Source organism: Jaculus jaculus, chromosome 5 (assembly GCF_020740685.1).
Source record: "Jaculus jaculus isolate mJacJac1 chromosome 5, mJacJac1.mat.Y.cur, whole genome shotgun sequence".
Classification (NCBI taxonomy): domain Eukaryota; kingdom Metazoa; phylum Chordata; class Mammalia; order Rodentia; family Dipodidae; genus Jaculus; species Jaculus jaculus.
In genome coordinates, this window is record NC_059106.1 from 73,698,195 (window position 1) to 73,718,571 (window position 20,377).

At 56.0% G+C, this 20,377-nt stretch overlaps 1 protein-coding gene across 8 annotated transcripts in view; it reads left to right on the top strand.

The window, feature by feature from the left end:
* Positions 1 to 2,342: 2,342 nt before the first annotated feature.
* The window catches only part of Adgrb2 (adhesion G protein-coupled receptor B2), a 37,002-nt gene continuing 18,967 nt past the window's right edge, over positions 2,343 to 20,377 (top strand). For 6 of the 8 annotated variants that reach the window (XM_045149319.1, XM_045149320.1, XM_012950308.2 and 3 more), the window contains exons 1-2: positions 2,343 to 2,471; positions 8,621 to 9,434. In XM_045149319.1, the coding sequence (XP_045005254.1) occupies positions 8,636 to 9,434 (799 nt within the window). In that variant the 5' untranslated portion in view covers positions 2,343 to 2,471; positions 8,621 to 8,635. Of the gene's footprint in view, positions 2,472 to 8,620; positions 9,435 to 20,377 lie in introns of those variants that run through there. The other 2 variants (XM_045149324.1, XM_045149325.1) reach the window with 1 other exon arrangement.

Consider the following 20,377-nt stretch of genomic DNA (forward strand, 5'->3'; position numbering starts at 1 on the left):
TCTTTGGAGGCAGCCCCTCCCATCACCCCTCACCCAGCTGGATGGTGGGACTGGGGGTGGGGAAGGAGGAGGACTTTAAAGATCCAGCTGCATTACATCTGCCAGAGACCTGCCTGGGTTTCTTTGGGTTCTGGGTCTCAGGCATACAAATGATCATGAATATTCATGAAGAGGAAGGCAGCTCTGTGGGAGAGGAAGAGGCTGGAGCTCTGGTGGATAGGGCTGTGGGGACTTCTAAGGGGCAGTCCTCATATTTGTATAGACATTCCATGTCCTGGCCACTGTCTCCACTTTTATCCACTTCCTCTAGGCTCCAAACCTGGGAACCCTACTGCTTCTCAGTGCCCAAGTAAGCGGGAGCCCAGGATTTCCCACTGTATCATGTAGCTCTCAACACTTTGCAGATGGCAAGGCCTGCCTGGCTCAGCTTTCACAGTAGCAGCTGAGCTTTCAAACCAGAGATGCCAGGGTGTGTTTGAGGGTGCCCAGCAAGAGTTCTGGTACTCTGCCTGCCAGTGCTAAGTCCAAGGCACTGGGCTCCTTAGATTCCAGCAGGAAAGGGGAGTGTGTCAGCCCATTCCTCCTCCCTGCTTCATACAGCCTCATAAATTCCCTTAAGGTGACGGGTGAGTTTCCTTCATCGCCTCTTATTACCTCCTTCCATTAAAGTCGATAATCTCTCCCAATCACTCACAACAAATGTCACTGGGACCGTTAGAGGGGGAGGGACAGAGGGAAGGCACAGGGGCGGTTCTCTGCCTCTTCCTGGTACTGTCTCTGGGGAAAGGTGAGCTCTTCTCATTTTGTCCCAGTGTCTAGGGTGACAAAACTCAAGGGGTGACAAGTGGAAAGATGGATGGGGGAGGAATACGGATTGCCTTGTCCCTGTAGGACTGGCTGGAGAGCCTTCAAAAGTATGACCAGACACCATCCCACCCTCACTACAAAGCTGCCCCCTGCTGGCTCCTCTGACCAGAGCCACCAGATTAACCTACTTGTTTTGGCTGCAGTGGTGTGTCCCCAGTAGGCCCACCTTCCTTGTGGCAACATGCCCAGGCCACAAACCGCCTGACCAGAGCCCTGAGCCATGGGAATATCTGTGAGTACCTCCTAAGCCATGTGGGCTCAGGCCCCACCCAACTGTTCCTGGGCACAGCGCCAGGATGGGGTGGGTCTGTCATCTCTGTGGCTTCTACACAAACAGATGCAACATGGGGGCGCCCCTGGCACAGAGAAAGGCACTTGTGGGAGAGAGTCTCAGGAAAGCATGTAACATACTGCACACGTGTAGCAACCCCGTGCTCAGGGACATGCAACATTACAGCATTTACACCAGAGTATGCAGCAAACATGCCACACTGCAGTGTACATATGTTGCTCATATATGCCAGTTATATACACACCGCACTCCGCACACATGTGGCACCTGTGAGCTGGTACCCATACAGCATTCCTAAGGCGCAGGGCCGAGCAACATCCATCCAGGACCCGAGCTTGCGTTTGCATGCATCCAGCCAGGCAACATTGCAGTGCACACGCAAGGCACCTGTATGCATATGCAAAGTTCAGGGCACACGAGTGGCACCTGCATGCACAGGAACACGCAATATGCAATGCATATTAGGGAGGGGGAGAAAATGCTTCCGTCTCCACAGCCCGGGAGACCCTGGCTGCGCAAGATGACTCTGGCCTGGGATATCGCTGGAGGGGTGCCGCGGATCGCCTCGCTCTGCGGTCCAGGAGGCTACCGGCAGGGCGGGGGCTTACCCAGGGCTTCTCCCGCGCCGGCGCCTGGGGCCCAGGGTGGGGAGGGGAGGGGAGGGGAGGGGAGGGGAGGAGGGGAAGGGGAGGGCGCGCTTGGCTCCGCTGGCTCTGCTCCCCCTTTAACAGGAGGCGGCGCGCGTCGCCCCCGCCCCCCGCCCCTTCTCCCGCGGCTCCTCGCGCCCGGCCCGGCGCGCGCCCCCTCCCGGGCCCGGCCCGCGCAGGCGCCGCGTCCCGCCTCGGCCGTCACTCGGCCCTGCGCGCGCTGCGGGCAGCGGCCGGAGCGGCCGGAGGAATCCGGTTGGGTGTCAGCAGCGGCGGCGGAGGCTGCGTTCAGAGACCGAGGATGCGGCACCGGCGATCAGAGCCTGGGGCTGCGGCCGCCGCCCGCGAATAGGAGGCGGCGCGCGGCGCGGGCGGTGCTCCGGGCGGGGGAGCGGGGGGCGGCGCGGCGAGGAGGCGGCGGCGGCGGCGGCGGCAGGAGCCCGCGCCCGGCCCGGCGCCCGCGCCCTCCCGCCCGCCCGCCCCGTGCTGCTCCGCGGCGCCTTTTCTGCACTCGCCGCTCCGCGGAGCGGGAGCCTCGGCCCTCGGCGCGGTTGCAGAGAGCTGCCTCGCACCCGGCCCGGCCCCCGCCTTAGGGATGGCAAACTTGCGCCCCGTGGCCGCCTCCGCCAGCGCCGGCCCCCGCTCCTGCTGCTGACGGCGCCCAGGTGAGTGTGCCACCCCGGACCCCCGACCCAGACCCGCGCCCAGCCCTCCCGCGCCGTCCCGAGTTTCCGCACCAGCCGGCACTCGGGGAGCTCCTGCTAGCCCATCTCGGCCGAATTCTCCCAGGGCCCCAACTGAGTCCGTTCAGCGCTCACCCACCCCAGGCTTGGAGGAGGGGGGGACTCCCAAGCCCAGTCCCGAAGCCCCCCCCCCCAATCTCTGATGAGTCCTTTTTATCTCCCTTCCACTAGACTGGACCGACCCCTTTACTGGCTACGTTAAAGTCCCCCACCTTTAGAATTCTGACCCAGACTGTCCCTACATCGCTGTCTCGAGGCTTTGCCTGTCTTGGCCAAGATCCCGGCAGTGCGGGGGCTCCCCCAGCTTGGTTAGAGCCCCTTTCTCCAACCTGCAGCTCGGCTGCCCCCTCCCCCATTTCCCCTTCTAGTCTGGGTGCGGGACCCTGGTCCTGTCTACTTCATCTCTGCCCGGAGTCGTTCCCGTCCCCATCCGTGTCTGTTGCTGCCCTCCCCCGCGCCTCTAAGGCTACCGCGCTCCCCCTCTATTTCTGCCCCAAGTGCCCCCTCCCCCATATCTGCCCAGAGTCCCGCCTTCCCTCGCCAATCTCTGCTGCAAGTCCCCTCCCCCCAGCCTGGAATTGGGGCCGTGTCCCCCATGTCTCCCCCAGCCCTTCCCTCAATCTCCATCCGACCGGTCTCTACTCCCGGGTTCATATTCGATAGGACTGCTCCCCCCACCCCCGCCACACACACACATCCCTCTCGCACCACCCAGCACCTGGAGTACCAGACGTACCCTCCCGCAACCTCGGGGCCCCGGCATGATTTGGGGAGGTTGTAGGCTGTGAAGTTCGCGGCCACTCCCGCAGTCGGCCGGGCCCGAGGGCATAGCCACTGGAAGTGCCCCTCGCCACGTCGAGTGCAGAGCGGGCGACCGGTCGGTTGCCCGCGGGGGGGAGGGGCGCCCGGGCCGAGAGATGCCGCCCGCCCGCCCGCCCGCCCGCCTGCCCGCCTTGCCAGCTGCCTGCCGGGCCCCTGGGCGTCCCTCTGGCGCCCCCTGCCCGCAGCCCGGGACCCGCCGCCCCTTCTCCCGCGGGCAAACCCCGGGTTTCCGCAGCCCTAGCATTAGGAGCATTAGCGGTGTCTGCGGGGACTGGCACTGGGAAAGTCCCTGGGGAGGTGAGGATGGTGGGCGAGGCCAGGTGCCCCTCGAATAAATAGTACGACCCAACACTCCGGGTCGCTAGACTACGTGCTTTGGGGATGGAGTGGGATAGAGGAGTGGGATGGAGGACTCATACCAGCAGCGCCAGACACAGATTGTCTGGGTCTGGTCCTGGCTTCAGAAAGGTCTGGTTGGACTAGAGCAGACATCCCCAGGGAACTTCTTTCTGTCTATCACCCACCCCCACACGCACACAGGATAGGGGACAAGGGGGAAGTCTGTCCGATGGGCACAGAGAAGGCTGTGGGTGAATTCGCCTGACCTAGGTACAGAGCAGACACCTGGAGAGTGGGGGGTCCGGGTGGACACTAGAGAGTATGCTGTGGTGATCGAGGGAAGATGAAGGACCAAGATCTCTGCCTCCTCTCCCCTACTGCCCTCTTCCCCATCGCTCTTCAGAAAGGGACAGGTCTCCTCTGGTGTATGTGTCAGCTGTGGTCATTTCTGTGACACAAAGGGAGGTTCTCGCTGGCTTCTGCTCCCTTTCCCCTCTGCCAAATCCCCAGCTACTGAAGCTGAGTAGCTCAGATCTCAGCTTTTGGTCAGGTGACCTAGGTTCAAAAGCTGTGTGACCTGGACAAGCTACTTAACCTTTCTGAACCTCAGTTGACTATAAAGTGGCTCAGTGACCAGTGCGCTATATAGTTGTTAGGAGGATAAATTCAGATTGTACGTATGAAATACCTGGCACCTATAATATTCACTAATGATAATGTGTTGCGCTGTTTTTCTTCAAAACCAAGGTCAGGTCCCTCACCAGTCCTAATCCCAAGGGAGAAATGCAAAATCGGTTTTAGTGCCTTTACTCCAACCTCATGGGTAATACAGAAAATAAGCCTTGCCCCATGCGTCTAGGGAGCCCATGACTCCCCCTCACTGGCCATCATCGTCTGGCTTAACCCCTCTGGGATCTTCTCTGTCCCTAAGGGCAACTATGAATGCCAGGTCAAGGACTCCGAGGTATAGGTTCAAGTATACAGAGGTCAGGGAAGTGGGATCACGGTTCCCCAGCAACTCGTAGGCATAGAGCCTTCCCTTCTCCCTCAGGATATTAGACATCATCAGGAACTTTCCAGGGCAGTTAGCATTGCGAATCAGAGTTAGGGGGTAACCTGGTCTGAGGGCCCAAGGAGTTTGAAGAAACCTGGCTTTAGCGTGAGCGGTTCAGTGACGGGTGGATAGGAGGAGGAAGGGGGTCCGGAGCCCGTGGCGTTCTGCTAGACTGAAAGGCCTCTGGCGATGTGGAGGGACCTAGGTACAATTGGGGAGGGGTACCATCCTCCCGCCAGGGCAGCCCAGACATTGGGGAACAAAAGCTTTCGGTTCCTGTAGCAACGGTAGCTCCAGCTGCTGCAAAGTTATGGGGAGGCGGGCGGAGGGCAGCTGAGTCACCGCCCCCTCCCCTGCCACCCGCGCGCGCGGCACCGCCCCCGCCCCCGCCCCCACCCCTGTCCACTCGGCCCGCCCATCCCTCCTTAACGTGTGTGAGACAGACCTCCGGATCCCTCCACCCCCGCCGCCCCACCGAGAGACCCTGTGAGTGGCACGGAGCCATCCTCCTTTCAGATCCGGAAGGCCTCTCCGGGGTCGCCCGCTGCCCTCGGTCCCGCCCCCTAGCTCGGAAGGCCCGATGGAGGTGTACGCCTCTCTAGGGGCCGGAGCTCCAGGAGAGGGGTCTCGGAGCATCTTACTCGCAGCTTAGTACCAGGGCAAAAGACCCGGAGGCCCCGCAGCAGGCACCCGGGAGGTGGAGGATGAGTGACGGACGCGCGAATTGGAGCTGCCAGGTGGATAAACGCAACGGATGTGCGCGTCGCCGCGCCCCCGCCCTCGCCCCTCCCCGGACCCCAGCCGAGCCACGCAGCTTCTGGCCGCCCAGCACCCCAGTTCACAGCTGGCCTGACAGTAATCGATCCCAGAGGTCCAGTCCTGTCTTGAGGTGCCCGCTCCCCACCCCAGCCCAACTCCTGGAGGAGCTGGTGGTAGGGGGCTGCTTAGGTGAGGACAGGGTTCCTGACACTACTCCAGGCAGCTCCCGTCACACCTCAGCCCAAAGGGGCCCTAGAGAGGAGGATGCCTGTTGAATTTCTCCACCAGCCTTCTCTGGCCTGAGAGGGAGAGGAAACCAGAAAGGGATCTCATGAGAGTTGGTGGTGGGCCAGTCTTTTCTGGAACTCCTGAGAAGGCTGAGGAAGAGGCCTGTGCAAAAATAGGCCCTGGTGGTTACTCATGGGTAATACCCAGTTGGATGCCTGGGAGGCCAGCGTCCTTCCAGGGAATGGGCTGTGGGTAAGTGCCCCTAAGAGGCCAGGCTCTGTCCACACACCCTAGAATGGTTTTAAGTCAATGACTAACTCAGCTTCAGGTGGGTCGGTATTATTTTAAGGGGTGGGAAGTAATGTAAAAACATCCCTTCCCCGGGTCTCAGTTTGCAGCTGAACAATAATAAGTGCTGTACCCCGAGGACGGTGGGGGGGGGGGGGAATCTCAGAATGGGTGTGACATGTCTGAAGGGAACTGAATTGATGAAGAGGCTTGGCCAGCATGTATAGATGGCTTCGTTCAGGCCTTGGCAAGGAACGATAAGGACTTAATGCTTCTTGATGAACTGGGAGCAGCAGAGGTGCAGGAGGTGGGGCCTGGGGTCTACGGAACCACAGGGAAGGGGCAATGGGCAGATCTCACCCAATACCACCTGTCATATACAGGGCCAAACACCTGTGTGTTCACACATAGGAAAATGTGCGTCTCTGTATGTCTGCAGCCGACTCTCTACCCTGTGTGGTATTTATGCTGCTGCATGCATGTAAGGTCATAATTCTGTGTGCATGTGTGTGTTCATGAGCAGAACACCTGTGAATGTCTGACTACACACAAACACCTGTGTATGCATGCTTTTGTGTCTGTTTCTCCGGGGCACAAGGCTGTAAAAGCCTATGCCAGTTGATGTGTCCATGGGGAGGAGGCTCTCTGCCTTGCTGTGGGTGGGGGAGGAAAGGCCAGTTATAATGAGCCCCCACCTCCCCTCTACTGAGCTGTGGCCATGGCCTGAATTTTGCAGCCTGCTTAAAAATAATTGGGGGCAGCAGGGGAAATTGGATGTCACTCATCATCCGCTGCTGGTTTATTGGTGCTTCCTTGCTGACTGAACAGTTTGGGATAGGCATGATGTGGAGCAGAGAAAGCCAGGGGTCCCCTTCTTAACTTTGAGGCGTATGGTGGGGACAAAGTCTGTTCTGGCTCCTGGTGGTATTGGGCGGAGGGTGGGGTGGCACCTCCCCATGAATGAGCCTGGTGGAGTTTCACTGGCTCCCATCCTCCTGCTCACTGGATGCTTGGGGCGGGGCAGGTGCTCCTCTGTGATGGGGGCTTGGGTCTGGCTCAGAGATGCCCCTTGTGGGCATGTCGAGTTTGGATACTGCAGGGAGAACTGGATACTGGGGCTCTAATACTTATCCCCCTCCTTGAACTATTTAGAGCAGCCTAGGGGAAGTCTGTCCCCAGGGAGCGGCTGTGCCTTGGGAAAATCTAGCCACACCTGTGAACTAGCCTGTGCTTGGGCTTCAGTTCTCAGCGTGAAGAGCTTTGTCTATTTGGCCTGAATCATGAGCAGCAAGCAAAAGGAAAGGGGAGAGAATGGTGGGCCTGAGCCAAGGCCCCCAATTTTGGTCCCGGTTGAGACACTGTGGTGTGATCTTAAGCAGGTGGCCTCCCTTCTCTGAGCATCGTCCATGTAGAAGGGCTGGGCTCTGGGGCCCATGTAGAGTTGTGAGCTGTATTGTCTCAGGGAGGAGGGGGCCTTTGGCGGTCACTTTGGGGATGGTACCAGAAGTGGGGCTCATCCAGACTGTATACCAGGGTGTTTTCTACTAGGTGGGGTGTAGGCTGGGTGAGAGTGGTCGGTGCCTGATGGGTGGGAGGGTGGGGCTTGAGTCCCAGGCACCCTCCATGCCCGTGGGGTCCGTCCACGCTTTGAGGGTAAGAAGGAAACAAGGAACTCTGGTCCTCACTCTTGGGAGCTTGAGATGAGCCGTGGGGGTCACAGCAAAGGGAAAAAGTCATAGGAGCCACTGGTTATACTGTGGTGACAGGCCCTATGCCAGGCCTTGGAGGATAATGCCATGGAGGGGAGTGGAGAGGGCTTGAGAGGCTCACTTAGCCAGCAGGTATTTGGCTGGGATGGCAAGCCCAGCATCACCTTGCCTGGTGCCTTCCCTCCCAGCCCTGACCACAAATCCACAGTGGTAATATTCACACTGGCAATGGCCTCCCTCCTGTGGGCGTGGCAGGGTTGGGCACAGTCCCTGGCACACTGGTGTTGACTCCACCCCTTCCTCTCCACTCAGTGAAGCAAGTGAGTGAGAATGACATTGTTCCAGGAATAACCTTGAGTCGCTCTGATTTAGAAAAAAGCAAATGGTTGTCAAACATCACCACTTTGACAATTACTGCTGGATTACTGCATGACACTCCTTACAGCTGATCACAGTACAGTGTGACTGTATCAGTTATAGAAAATAAAGGTGGGGTGGCTTCGGAGGTGCACATCACACCTGTTGTTGATAGGATGCCCAGAAGGAGCTGGGCAGTGGTAGAGACCGCAACACCACAGGACGCTTAGAAATTAAGAGCCTGCAAAATTCCAAGCCTCTCTCCCTTCCTGGGCCCCTCCCCACTTTGTGGCCTCGTAGGAAATACATGAGATATCACATCGTTGTTTTATTTTACACGTAAGAAAACCGAGGCTTACAGAGGTCAAGTGCCTGGTATAAGATTACAGAGGTGGACTTGATGACTTAAAAGAGCAAGGTCTAAATGATGAGCCCACTACCCGCAGGTGGCCACTGGAGTTTCAGAGCACTTGCTGGCTGAGCTGGACTCTGCTGACCTCTGTTTCTCTCCACAGGGCAAGGGACATAGGATGACCCCAGCCTGTCCCCTCTTACTGTCTGTGATTCTGTCCCTGCGCCTGGCCACCGCCTTCGACCCCGCCCCCAGTGCCTGCTCCGCCCTGGCCTCAGGTGTGCTCTACGGGGCCTTCTCGCTGCAGGACCTATTTCCTACCATCGCCTCGGGCTGCTCCTGGACCCTGGAGAACCCTGACCCCACCAAGTACTCCCTCTACCTCCGTTTCAACCGCCAGGAGCAGGTGTGCGCCCACTTTGCCCCTCGCCTGCTGCCTCTGGACCACTACCTGGTCAACTTTACCTGCTTGCGGCCTGACCCCGAGGAGGCAGCCACTCAGGCAGAGTCTGAGGCGGGGCGGCCCGAGGAGGAGGAGGAGGCAGCGGCGGGGTTGGAGCTGTGTGGTGGCTCAGGACCCTTTACCTTCCTGCACTTCGACAAGAACTTCGTGCAGCTGTGCCTGTCGGCTGAGCCCTCAGAGGCCCCACGCCTGCTGGCGCCTGCCGCCCTAGCCTTCCGCTTTGTGGAGGTTCTGCTCATCAACAACAACAACTCTAGCCAATTCACCTGCGGTGTGCTGTGCCGCTGGAGCGAGGAGTGTGGCCGCGCTGCGGGCAGGGCCTGTGGCTTTGCGCAGCCAGGCTGCAGCTGCCCTGGAGAAGCTGGGGCCAGCCCAGCCACTACCACGCCTCCAGGGCCTCCTGCTGCCCACACCCTGTCCAATGCCCTGGTACCCGGGGGCCCGGCCCCACCTGCTGAGGCTGACTTGCACTCGGGAAGCAGCAATGACCTCTTCACCACCGAGATGAGATATGGTGAGTCCGAGCGGGGCCCAAGTGGGATGGGGACTTCTAAGACGCTGACAGTGTCTCCCGGTTGAGTTTCCTGGCTGATTCCAGGTCGCTCATGGGGTCATTTGTGGATGTCACCTTTGTGTTTAGCCTTTTCCAGATGTAGGGGTCATCAAAATGGCTTGGGGGTCAGATTCAACTGGAAGAGTGCACAGTCGGGGTGGCTGGGTGGCGCACACACGAGAGAGTGCAGGCTGATGTCGGACCCCTAGCTGGGCAGCCAAGGGGATTTCCTAAAGGGAAGGAAGCTGAGGAACAGAGCCTTCCTGGACAGGGGTGAGTGAGATGAGTCATGGGAGCAGTGAGGGCATTCCAGGCAGATGGACTGAGTGTGCGCAAGGGCCCAAAGCCCAAGTGGTGGTGGCAGGCCCTGGCACTGTGAGTTGACAAGTTTGCCTGGAGGCTGGAGTAGGCAGGGAGCAGAGATGTATTTCTGCCCACACGGGTCAATGATTTTTGGCAGTGCCCCAGGGTCGGGGCAGAAGGAGGCGAGGAAGAGTGTGCCTGTGTGAAGAGGTCTGAGCTCTGAGGCTGTCTTAGAGGGCTGGGCTGGCTCTGATCCCAGCATCCCACCTCCCCCTCTGGGCCCATGTCTTCTGGGACCAAGGCCGCCAGCTGCTAGAGCTTCCTGCTGACTGGGCAAAAGCTCTTTGAGCCCTTACGCCTGCCTGCTCCCAACCCACCCCAGCTCCCCATCCACAGCCACCTTCCACTGACCCGCTTCCTTCAGATTCCAGGTCCAGCTGGACCCTGCATGCATGGTGACCAATGCTGGGCCAATGACTGGCTCAGAGTGTAGCAGGGAAAAGGAACGAAAGACAGGTGGGTGGGAAGAAGGCAGGTCTGGAAGGTGGTCCATGTATAGGGAGGCCCTTGCCTCCCTGGACCTCAGTTACCCCGTTTGGATAGCAAGTGCCTCCAAAAGGATGGGATATGCAGTCAGAAGGGCATCTGAGCTTCACTGAGTATTTACAAGGGCCATTGGGAGGATTGGAGGAGGATAGTGCCTCCCTCCATCCCTCATTTGGAGACTAGAGTCCTGGAGCTGGGCACTGCCATTGACTTAGCTTGAATAACAAGGGCATTGGTTTCTTTGCAAAATATGGAGCTGTCTCTGAGTTAGTCAGAAGGATAGTTACAATGACAGTGGTCTCTTTTAGTGCTTTGCATGGGGACCTTCTTGGCTGCCCCTGTGAGACATCTGGCATCATGCCCACATAGGCACAGTGAACACCCAGTAGCCTTGCTGTGATCTCTCTTCCAGACCAGCTTGGCCTCTATCACAGTGGTCGATGAAGCCGTCCGAATGACAGCCAGGTTGTGGACAGGTTACCGGTCCTGGAGGCTGGCCTAGGATTTAGTGCCTGCAGGAAGAAATTGAATTTTGCTTCTTTGTCGAACATCGGCGGAGAGTGCTGGGCGTATATCAGGAGGTTTATGGTGCTTCCTTTGTGGCTGCCACTGCTGTCACTCTCGAAGGGCCTCCCCCACTCTACTCAGCTGAGGGCAGGTTCTTTTGTCTGACTTTCTCTGTGGTCCATCAGTCCAGTGGTCTGGAGTGGACTGAGCAAGGCTTTGCCCTCCTGGGCAGGAATGGGCTGGGCAAGCTGCCATGTGGAAGACAGAGCCAGGAGCAGCCAGCTGGGCTTGGTTGAAGCGGAAGTAGGAGTTGGTTGGTAGCTGGGACATCTTCAAGGGTCAGAGAAGGCTGGTGACTAGAAGGGGACCGTTAGCAGAGCCTCTGGATAGAGGGACCACTAGGGCTGGGGATGGAGATTGGATGGCTGGTTATTCTTAAACATCTTAGGGTGGGGACCTCTGAGCTGAAAACTCTAGCTGTTCCCAAGGCTGACCTATAACCTCCCCCTTGTTCCACTTGGCACATTGCCATGTGGTTGCTGGGCAGGGAGGATGCATGGGAAGTTGGCATGGAGTGATGGGACATCAGTTGACGTGTGTGTTCACATGCACCTGGTACCCAGAGCTGTCAGGCTCAGCCCTCTCCTCTCCCCTGGCAAGCAGGAAACTCTTCTGCTCTGCCACCTCCTTCCTCCTGCCCAACCTTTTTGATGTGAGAGACAGTGGGCACATGACTCAGTTTGTTTCATGTGTCAGGGTATGTCTGCTGGTCAGCTCCAGCCTCAGCCAGCCTCCCTGTCAATCCTCCGCACTGGCAGAGGGGCTGGAAGCACTCTGTGCCATCTTTGCCAAGTCCTTGGACCATCTCCATGCTACCTTTCATGCCTCACCCTGGGCTGTAGGAGAATAAGCTGCCACAAGGAGCTGCCAGACTGAGGGAGAGTTGATGAGAGGGTGAACAGGAAGAGACCCTCATCTGAGCCCTTCTGCCAGATGCTGGGGTCATGAAGCTGGGCTCACCCTCTCTGGGATATCTTTGAGTGAGGTCAGCAGCTAGACTAAGGATGGGCTTGGGTGGGCACTGGACCATAAGGAGGCCAGGGGCTTCTGGGAAGTGACCGAGTGAGGGGCCTTGGCCTGCCTCAGAGCTGAGTGCATTTGACAAGAGGGTACAGGCGCCTGTTAATTTCACGCAAACTGCCTTTGATAGATCTCTTGTTATTTTTGGTGAGTTGAGCCATAAATTTGTGCCATCTTGCTGCCGCAATCTGTTAAGTGTGGGGAGAGGAAGAAAGGGAAGGCAGGCAGGAAGGAGCTGGCAGAGGACTGGCACGGAGGCTAGCTGAGGCCGGAGCTGGGAGGTGGCACCTGCTGCGGGGCCCAGTTCCCGAGGGTGGGCCCCAGCCTGCAGCTTCCGTCCACTGACCCTCCAGCCCAAGGAAGCAGCCTCCCATAGGAACAGCTGTGCTGAGAGAAACTTAGGCGGAGTGCTCTGTGAGCGCAATCCTCCCTCCTTGGCAGCACACCTCCTTCTCGTAGAGCACTGTCTCACCTTGGACAGATGTTGCTGGCCTGTCCTCTCCATCATCTGTGCTCCATTCTTGAGGCGTGGCTGTTGGGAACCTGGGGGTTTCTGGGAGGCATGAGTGGCTTCAGGCTTCCACTCTGCCTTGGCTATTGTGTGATTTGAACAATTGCTGCCATTCCCAGAGCTTCAGCTCCACCCTGCCAGTTCTCTGTGGGTCACTTCCCCAGTCCTGTATTGGAACCCCAGCTCTGCCGAAGCCCTTCAGCCTGGTGTTCAAGCTGCCTGACTCTTTCCAGTTTTCCCTCCACTTCCCTCCTGCCCTCTCCCTGCCCTCCTCCCTTGTCCCCAGAGCCTCGGCTTTCTAGCCTCTCTGCCCTTGCTGAGCTGTTCCTCTCCCCCTGAACGCCCTTTGCCCCGGGTGAACTCAAACTTTGCCATCCTGCTAAGTCACATATACACGCGAGCTCCTGACCTGGACAACCCAGTCCTGAGAGTGGCCTCATTCCTCTTGACACTTAGGGCCCTCTGTGCTCTGTTGGCTCTCCTGGTCTGGTGACAGGAACTGGGTCTCACCTGCCTCTTCGGGGCTCTAAAAGTGTGGAGGCAGGTCCTCTCTCAGGGTAAGTTGAGGGAGACTAGCACTTGGTGTTTGCTGGAGAGCCTGTCAGTCCCCTGAATCTTTATGCTAGGATGGGCAGTGGGGCTCAGACTCCCTAAGCCTCTCAGCAGGGACTGGGTTGTGCCTCTCACACATGTCTGTATCAGAAGGGAGTTTGTGCCAGACCTCGTTCCAGCTCTGACAGAGTGAGGGTGCAAGGGAGTGGAGGCTCACTTTTTACCCTCTAGTAAGGCAGTATCTGATGGCGTACATTGGTAGTTGAGACCACAGGCTGAAGTCATCCACTCCTGAGTTCAATTCCTGATCCTGTCACTGACTGGCTGTGTGACCACAGACAAGTGACTTCACTGCCCTTTTGTCACCTGTGAAGTGAGGATAGTGACTGCTGTTTTACAGATAAAAGGGAGGACTGGGGAAAGATGTGGGCAGGTGCTCAGAGCAGTGCCTGGCTGCATCTACTCATTTCCGGTTGCTAATAACACAGCATCACAGACAGGGTAAGTTCTAAAGAAAGAGCTTTATTTTGGCTCATGGTTCTGTTCCCAGGTCAAGGACCTGTGTGCAGTGATGGCCTTCTCGCTGGCAAAGTCCCTAGGTGGGACGAAGTATTACACAGCAAGGAAGGAACTGCACATGTATTTCTCTCCTTCCCCCCCCTTTCTATCTCCTTATGAAGCCACTAGCTGGGAGTCAGTCATGGGGCTCCACCCTGATGACTGTCTCCAATCCCGGTCGCCTCCCAAAGCCCCATCTGTAGAAACCACGTTGACTAAGTTTCCACCCTCTTTTTATTTTTTTAATTTATTTATTTGAGAAAGATAGAGAGAAAAAGGTATATAGAGAGACAGAGGGGGAGGGAGGGAGGGAGGGAGGGAGAGAATGGGTGCACCAGGGCCTCCGACCATTGAAAATGAACTCCAGATGTATGTGTCACTTGTGCATCTGGCTTACGTAAGTCCTGGGGAATTGAACCTGGGTCCTTTGGCTTTGCAGTCAAGAGCCTTAACTACTAAGCCATCTCTCCAGCCCTGTTTTGTTTTTTGAAGATCTCGCGCTAGCCCAGGCTGACCTGGAATTCACTATGTAGTCTCAGGCTGGCATTGAACTCAGTGAATCTCCTACCTCTGCCTCTTGAGTGCTGGGATTAAAGGTGTATGCCACCATGCTTGGCCTTCTTTTTCTTTTTCTTTTTCTCTTTCTTTTTCTTTTGAGACACAGTCTCATGAATCCCAAGCTGGCCTGGAACTTGCTATCTAGTGGGGATGACTTTGAACTCCTGACCCTCCTGCCTTCACATTTTGAATTCTGGGGTCACAGGAATGTGCCCCCATACCCAGCTTTAAGTTTCTACCCTCTCAATTCCTCATGATAATTTTTAAAGCTTTTTTGTATTTTTATTTTCAAGGAGAGAGAGAGAAAAAATAGGTATGCCAGAGCCTCCAGCCTCTGCAAATGAACTCCAGACGCGTGTGCCACTTTGTACATCTGGCTTTATGTGTATACTGGGGAACTGAACTTGGGTCATTAGGCTTTGTAGGCAAGCACCTTAACTGCTAAGCCATCTCTCCAGCCCCCAAATTTCTATTCTTGAAACCTGAAAACTATGATCAAACCACAGTGTTGGCACTGGTTGGTCCCGAACTGATAGTTTCTATGTTGTTATAATTTAGTGTTCAGGGTACAACTGTGCATATGCTGGATGTCATGAGGATGGGAAGGGAGAATGGGTGATCAAACCATCAAGGAGCTGGGAGACAGTTCAAGAAGGTGATTCTGAGGTGGGTTTTGAGGAATGAATAGGAATTCACTAGCCTGTGAAATTTCTCCTTAAATTGAATTGCTTTTTAAAATTTAATATATTAAAAAGAGATTTCATATCATAAATGGAAGGAGTATCTTAAATAGAAGATGACCAAAGACTACACAGTGAATTCCAGGTCAGCCTGAGCTAGAGCAAGACCCTACTTCAAAATACCCAAAAAGAAAAAGAAAAAAAAAAAAAAAAGATGATGACCAAAGAAATGACCCCAGTGAAAGCAAAGCAATGGCAGCGTGTTGTCAAACCCTAGTTCGATGCTCTTCTTGCTTCTCCATTCATTGGAAAGAGAAGTTAGTTCAGGATGGGGGTGTGTAAAGCCTAGGGCTCACACAGACTTTCTCCTTCATGCAGTTGGAAGGGCCCTCTTGAGGTTCCTGAGGAGGAGGAGTTGGGTACCATTTCAGCAGGACAGTAGCTACCAACGGGACTGTCCCAGACAAATCAACAAATTGTCCTGGAAGACACCTACAAAAGGGGCAACACCCCAGTCCAGGATGCAGTGCCTGTTAATGGCACATTCCTGAGCCCCCCCCCCCCCCCACGTCATCTTGCCTTGTACTTCAGGAAGCTTCAAGAGGGCTTTGGTGGCAGAGGGGAGTGTGAAACATCACGCGGGGAAGGTGCTAGAAGGAGCTGGGCTGTGGGCTGCGGAAAGGGGAGCGAGACAGAGGCAGGGCTGGGACAGCAGTCCCAAGACATTGGGGCCTCATCCCAGTCCTGTTGGCCAGAGGCTTGAAGACAGTAAGAGGAAGCAGGCTGATCCAGGCACAGTCCCTGCTCTTCAAGACTGTGTGGGGAGGTGGCAGCAGCCTGGCCAGATTAGGTGGGAGGCAGAGCATGAAGATCAGCAGTTTGGGAGGAAGGATCCTTGGAGGGGGGCTGGCATTCTGACAGAGCGCCTGATTCATGGGGATACCCAGTTGCACTGGGCTGCAGGGAGAACCTGGAGTATATAAAAGCCACTGCCCTTCCCCCCTGCACCCATGGGATTCTGGTGTACTATGGGATGGGGAGCCATGGAGGGAGCTGGCAGGGGACACCTTGGTGCCACTTGGGCATTAGGAGCCATGTTTGGGAGGGTACAGAGCCTTGGGGAAGAAGGACTGTGTTGTCAGTCCCAGGCCCTCTCTCTCCATGGAAGTGGTAATTATTGTGGTTATTTTGAATACACTCATGGCCAGGAAACCTGTGGGGGTGGGGTGGGCCTGGACTGTGTGGTGTTTGGGTAACATCCAGCCTGGCTGATAGCTGTAGTTGTGGCCCAGTGGCATAGAATCTTTGCACCTTGCCTGCAGAACCACTGCGAGCCAAGGGTGGCCCCTAGTGGTGAGGGTAGAGGAACCCCTTTCTCCCCCCTTTTCCCACCAGGATAGTCTTACTTACTAAATGCCTGCCTGTCCAGAGTCCAAACCCTCTGTGCCAGAGGGCACCAGAAACTGAGTCCCTCCTTTAGGACCATGGCAGTTATGAGCATAGGATACTGACAGCTGCTACAGTAGGAGACATCCTGAGGTCTAGGCCACAGAAAGGGGACTAGCACACCCAAACTCCTGTGTGGCCAGCAGAGGAGGGCTTCCTGGAAGAGATGGCATTTGACGTGTAGATTTTGGCAGACCAAGATGGGGGGAAGGGCATTTTGCAAGGAGGAAATAACATTAGCAGATGCTTGGGAGGGGAAGAAAATGTTTGCATACCCAGAGGATAAAGAGAAGAAGGCACAGTCCCCATTTTATTATTCTCCAAGCAGTCCATATCTCTTCCATGTAATTTTTGATATGGCGAATCTGAAGCTCAGAGAGGAGAAGTTACTTGTCTGTGGGCATCTACAAGATGGTGGAAGAGCTGGGAGTCACACCTATACCTGTCTGTCAGAATCCATGCCCCTCCCGCTGGTCCAGGTGGCCTCGCAATGTGCTTGGCTGCCCAGCAGAAAGGAACAAACAGGACCAGACAGGCCGGCAGGAGCTGGAGGGTTACAGTGTAGCTGAACTGGTGGGGAGCCCCTGAAGGCCCCTCAGGAGGAGAGTCATACGGCTGGAGCTGGGATCTCAGAATGCCACTTTAGAGGCCACTCAGGAGAGCCAAGGCTCACACAGCAGTGCTAGTGGAGGCAGCAGAGGTACAAAGGAACGATTAGGTAGCATGTGCAGATGGAAGGATGCGAAGACAGGGGTTTCATGGGCCCCACAGGCATCAGGAAGGAAAATCCAAGAAGGTGCCAGTTGAGCGCATTGTGAAGGTGAGAGCAGAGCCTGAAGGTCCAGGGAGAGAGCAGGCCTTCTGAGTGGACAGGTCTGGCTTTGAGTCTCACTAATCTTCACCCCATGGGAGTACTGGAGCCTCCTCACTGGTAAAGTGGGTGGCCTGACCCTAGTGAGGACTGAATGAGATGTTATGGCGGGGGGGAGTTTATGCTGATCTGCACGCACCTTGAGTTGTTTAATACATGCTACTTTAATTGAAACAAAAGAGGCCACCAGGTAGTTGAGTGGGCATGAGCCAGGTTGCAGGTCCACCTGTATGGTACTGGAGACTGATGGGTGTTAGATCTATGAGCACCCCAGCCCTGGTCCGGTGAGCTGACTGGGCACACTGCATCCAGTGTCTGGGTGTCTGTGTCTGTGAGTTCCAGGGCACTCACAACCTTCCCGGGCACTCCTTGCCCTCTTGGATGCTGCTTGCCTCAGCTTCCCCAAGGCCCTGCCTGCCCTATTCTGGGCCTGTGCATGCATGTTGAATAAATGATCCTGGCAGTCACTGCCACCTGGCCTTATCTGTCTTTGTCCCCCTCAGGGAGCACTGGCTTTCTCAAGCAGAGCGATGAATCTCTGGCCTCTCCTGAGGGAAGCAGGGTGGTATGTGTGGCTGGTGTAGACTCTCGCTGTGCGGCTGCAGGCTTGTTCCTTCCTCTCTGGCTCGGTTCAGGAGGCTGGGAGAGGGATCCCAAAGCTGTGCTTGGAAATTATGCTGATTTCAAATAGGGTAGATTCTGGAAGCTACCAATCCATGTCTGGTTAGAATGTGGTGCTGGCCAGCAAGTGGTTGGTGAGTAGAGAACCTGGATGAGCAGGGTGAACCCATGACACACAACTCAGGAAGTCTCTGAGTGATCAGCTTACTGTATACTGGACTGGAAGGACTCCACTGTTCCCATGTGGCCGTGGGCATAATAAAGCCAAACTGGGGCAGGACCAGAGGGTGGTGCCACTCCTTGTGACAGGTTGAGCAGTGTTTTCAGAGTGCATATGATTGGGTGTTGGACTTGAAGGTGGTTCAGATGGAAGCTGGGAGTCTGTCTCACAGCCCGTCTTTGCATCCCTACAGTGAAGGCTAGCTTAACAGTCTAATGCAGGCACTCCTGTGCAGAGCAGACACCTTGCTGGAGACCGGTTCCAGTGATCCCTGTGTAGGAGGGGACACGTCTGGGGCACGGAGTTCATTGACATTCACTTATTGATATTTTTCTGGGCCAGACTCTGCTGGTGTTCACAAGGGTCAGGAAGATGACTCATACAGCTTCACAGGGCTCAAGGTGGGGAGGGGGAGCTATTTCAGACACTCAGAAGATGGAAGGAAAATAGAAGTGACGAAAGAGACCTAGGAAAGGGGTAGTCTACTCTGTCTGGGCGAGTGGGCGGGAAGGAAGGCTGCCTAGATGAGAGGTCACTGGAGATGGTGCTGCAAGGTTGGATAGGAGTCTTCTAGGCTAAGGAGGTGGGGAACTGTGGGTAGAGGGTGCTGAATAGGATCTGCCAAGAGGGTCAACTGGGGCTGCTGTTTCAGAGGGATTCCTCAAGCCTTGGGGGGCAGTGTGCAGTGCAGAGGCATGGACACCTGCTTTGGGGAGCGGCAGGGAAATACGCTGTTAAAGAAGGCGCCAGAAGCCCCCCACCACTTGGAGAGAGGTGAGAGGGAGGCCAGTTCTGAAGGTGGGAAAGATCAACAGGGCCAATCGTGTGCGTTGTGTGTGTTGAGAGTCAAGTGAGATGAGGCCTGCAGAGTATTCCCAAGGTTTAGCAGCAAGGAGGACGTTGTTGATTTTGTCAAGACCAGTTCCAGCAGAAAGATGTGGGCGCAGCGGGATTGCAGTGGACCAACTGGGGAGGTAACATTTGAGCCAGGAAGTGAGTGGCAGGTGAGAAAGTGAGGTGGCAGCTGGGGACCATTCAGTGGTATGGGAAAGAAGCCAAGGGCAGCAGCTAGAGGAGGAAGTGGGATACAAGGAGGGTCCCCCCAGAATAGAGGAAGTCTGGGTTAGTCACCGGTACTATAGGGAGAGGTTGTGAGAAACGACTGATAGAGAGAAGACAGTGGGTGGACAGGGCCTCCTGGGAAGGTGGAGGAGAGGCGAGGGGCAGAGGCAGGGCAGGGCCAAGGCAAGGGGTGAGCCGGTGGGAGAAGCAGAGGTGGGAGGAGGAGAGGTGAGGCCAGAACTCGGACCTTGTGTCCTGGCTTCTCCCCTCTCTGTGAAGGAAGCTGTGGCAAAAGGAGAGGCTGAGGCAGGCTTGAGGAAGAGAGAAGATGAGGGCTTGTGTCGTGACCATAGAGGGGAATGAGGAAGGGCCACTGAGAAGTCCTAGGCAGACACAGCGCCCCAAACCTGTCACCGTGCCAGTTGGCTCAGCTGTAGAGCTTTCAGCAGTCTGGGAGTGGGAGTGGAGAAGGTGGTTTGTCACAAGGCTCCAGGCTGGGTGGCTGAGCGGGCGTGGCAGAAGGGTGAGGGGACTGCAGAGCTACTGTCCTGGCCATGCCATTTTTTTTTGAGGTCTGGCAGAGACAGGAGCCACACAAAACTAAAAGAGGCACAGGAAGCGTTGAAGGGGCCTATGGTGTTGAGGTGGTTAACAGAGAAGACAATGACCACATTGCATCTAGTTCCTGTTTTCTGAGCCACACAGGGCACTAGGGGCTTCTAGCCTCCTTCAGGGGGGCTTAATCAGTCCTGAAAGGGGTTTGATGAGTAAGTACCCTTCCCAGAGGGAAAGTCAGAATAAGAGATGGGAAGAGACAGCTGGTCAGTGTTCTGGGATGCAGGTTTCAGGGATGATGGAGAAGTTTCAGGAAGTGGCTCAGGCCCAGTGACTGGTGGCTAACATGGAGGGCAAGGTTTGGAAGCCTGAATCCTGGTAGTTCATAGCATAGCAATGGGTTTCCTGGGAGTGACCACACTATTGGCTTGGTCAGGAGGGCTTTCTCTGAAGTGCAAGGCCTGGAGTGGGCAGCAGGGGGCAGAAGAAGCACAGTACCTGAGGTCCCAATGCTTGCTTGTTGTTGACCCAGCTTTCAGAAATAGATCTGGTGGTGCAAGCAGTATCTTCTAGTCTAGGGAACACCATGGGCTGAGTCCAGTCCCTAAATGCTTTTCTAATCCCACCTGCCCAGTGGCCCCTATGTGGGTGGGACCTTTCTCCTCTGCATTCCAGTCTGACCCTCATTCCTATCACCATGTCTGAGGGTGTTAAGTCAGTTTTGCATTACTATAACAAATGCCTGCAATAATCAGCTTACAAAGCAAAAATGTTCTTTATAATGTTTTGGGGAAAGGTTATTTTGGCTCACGGTTTTGGAGCTTTCAGTTCATA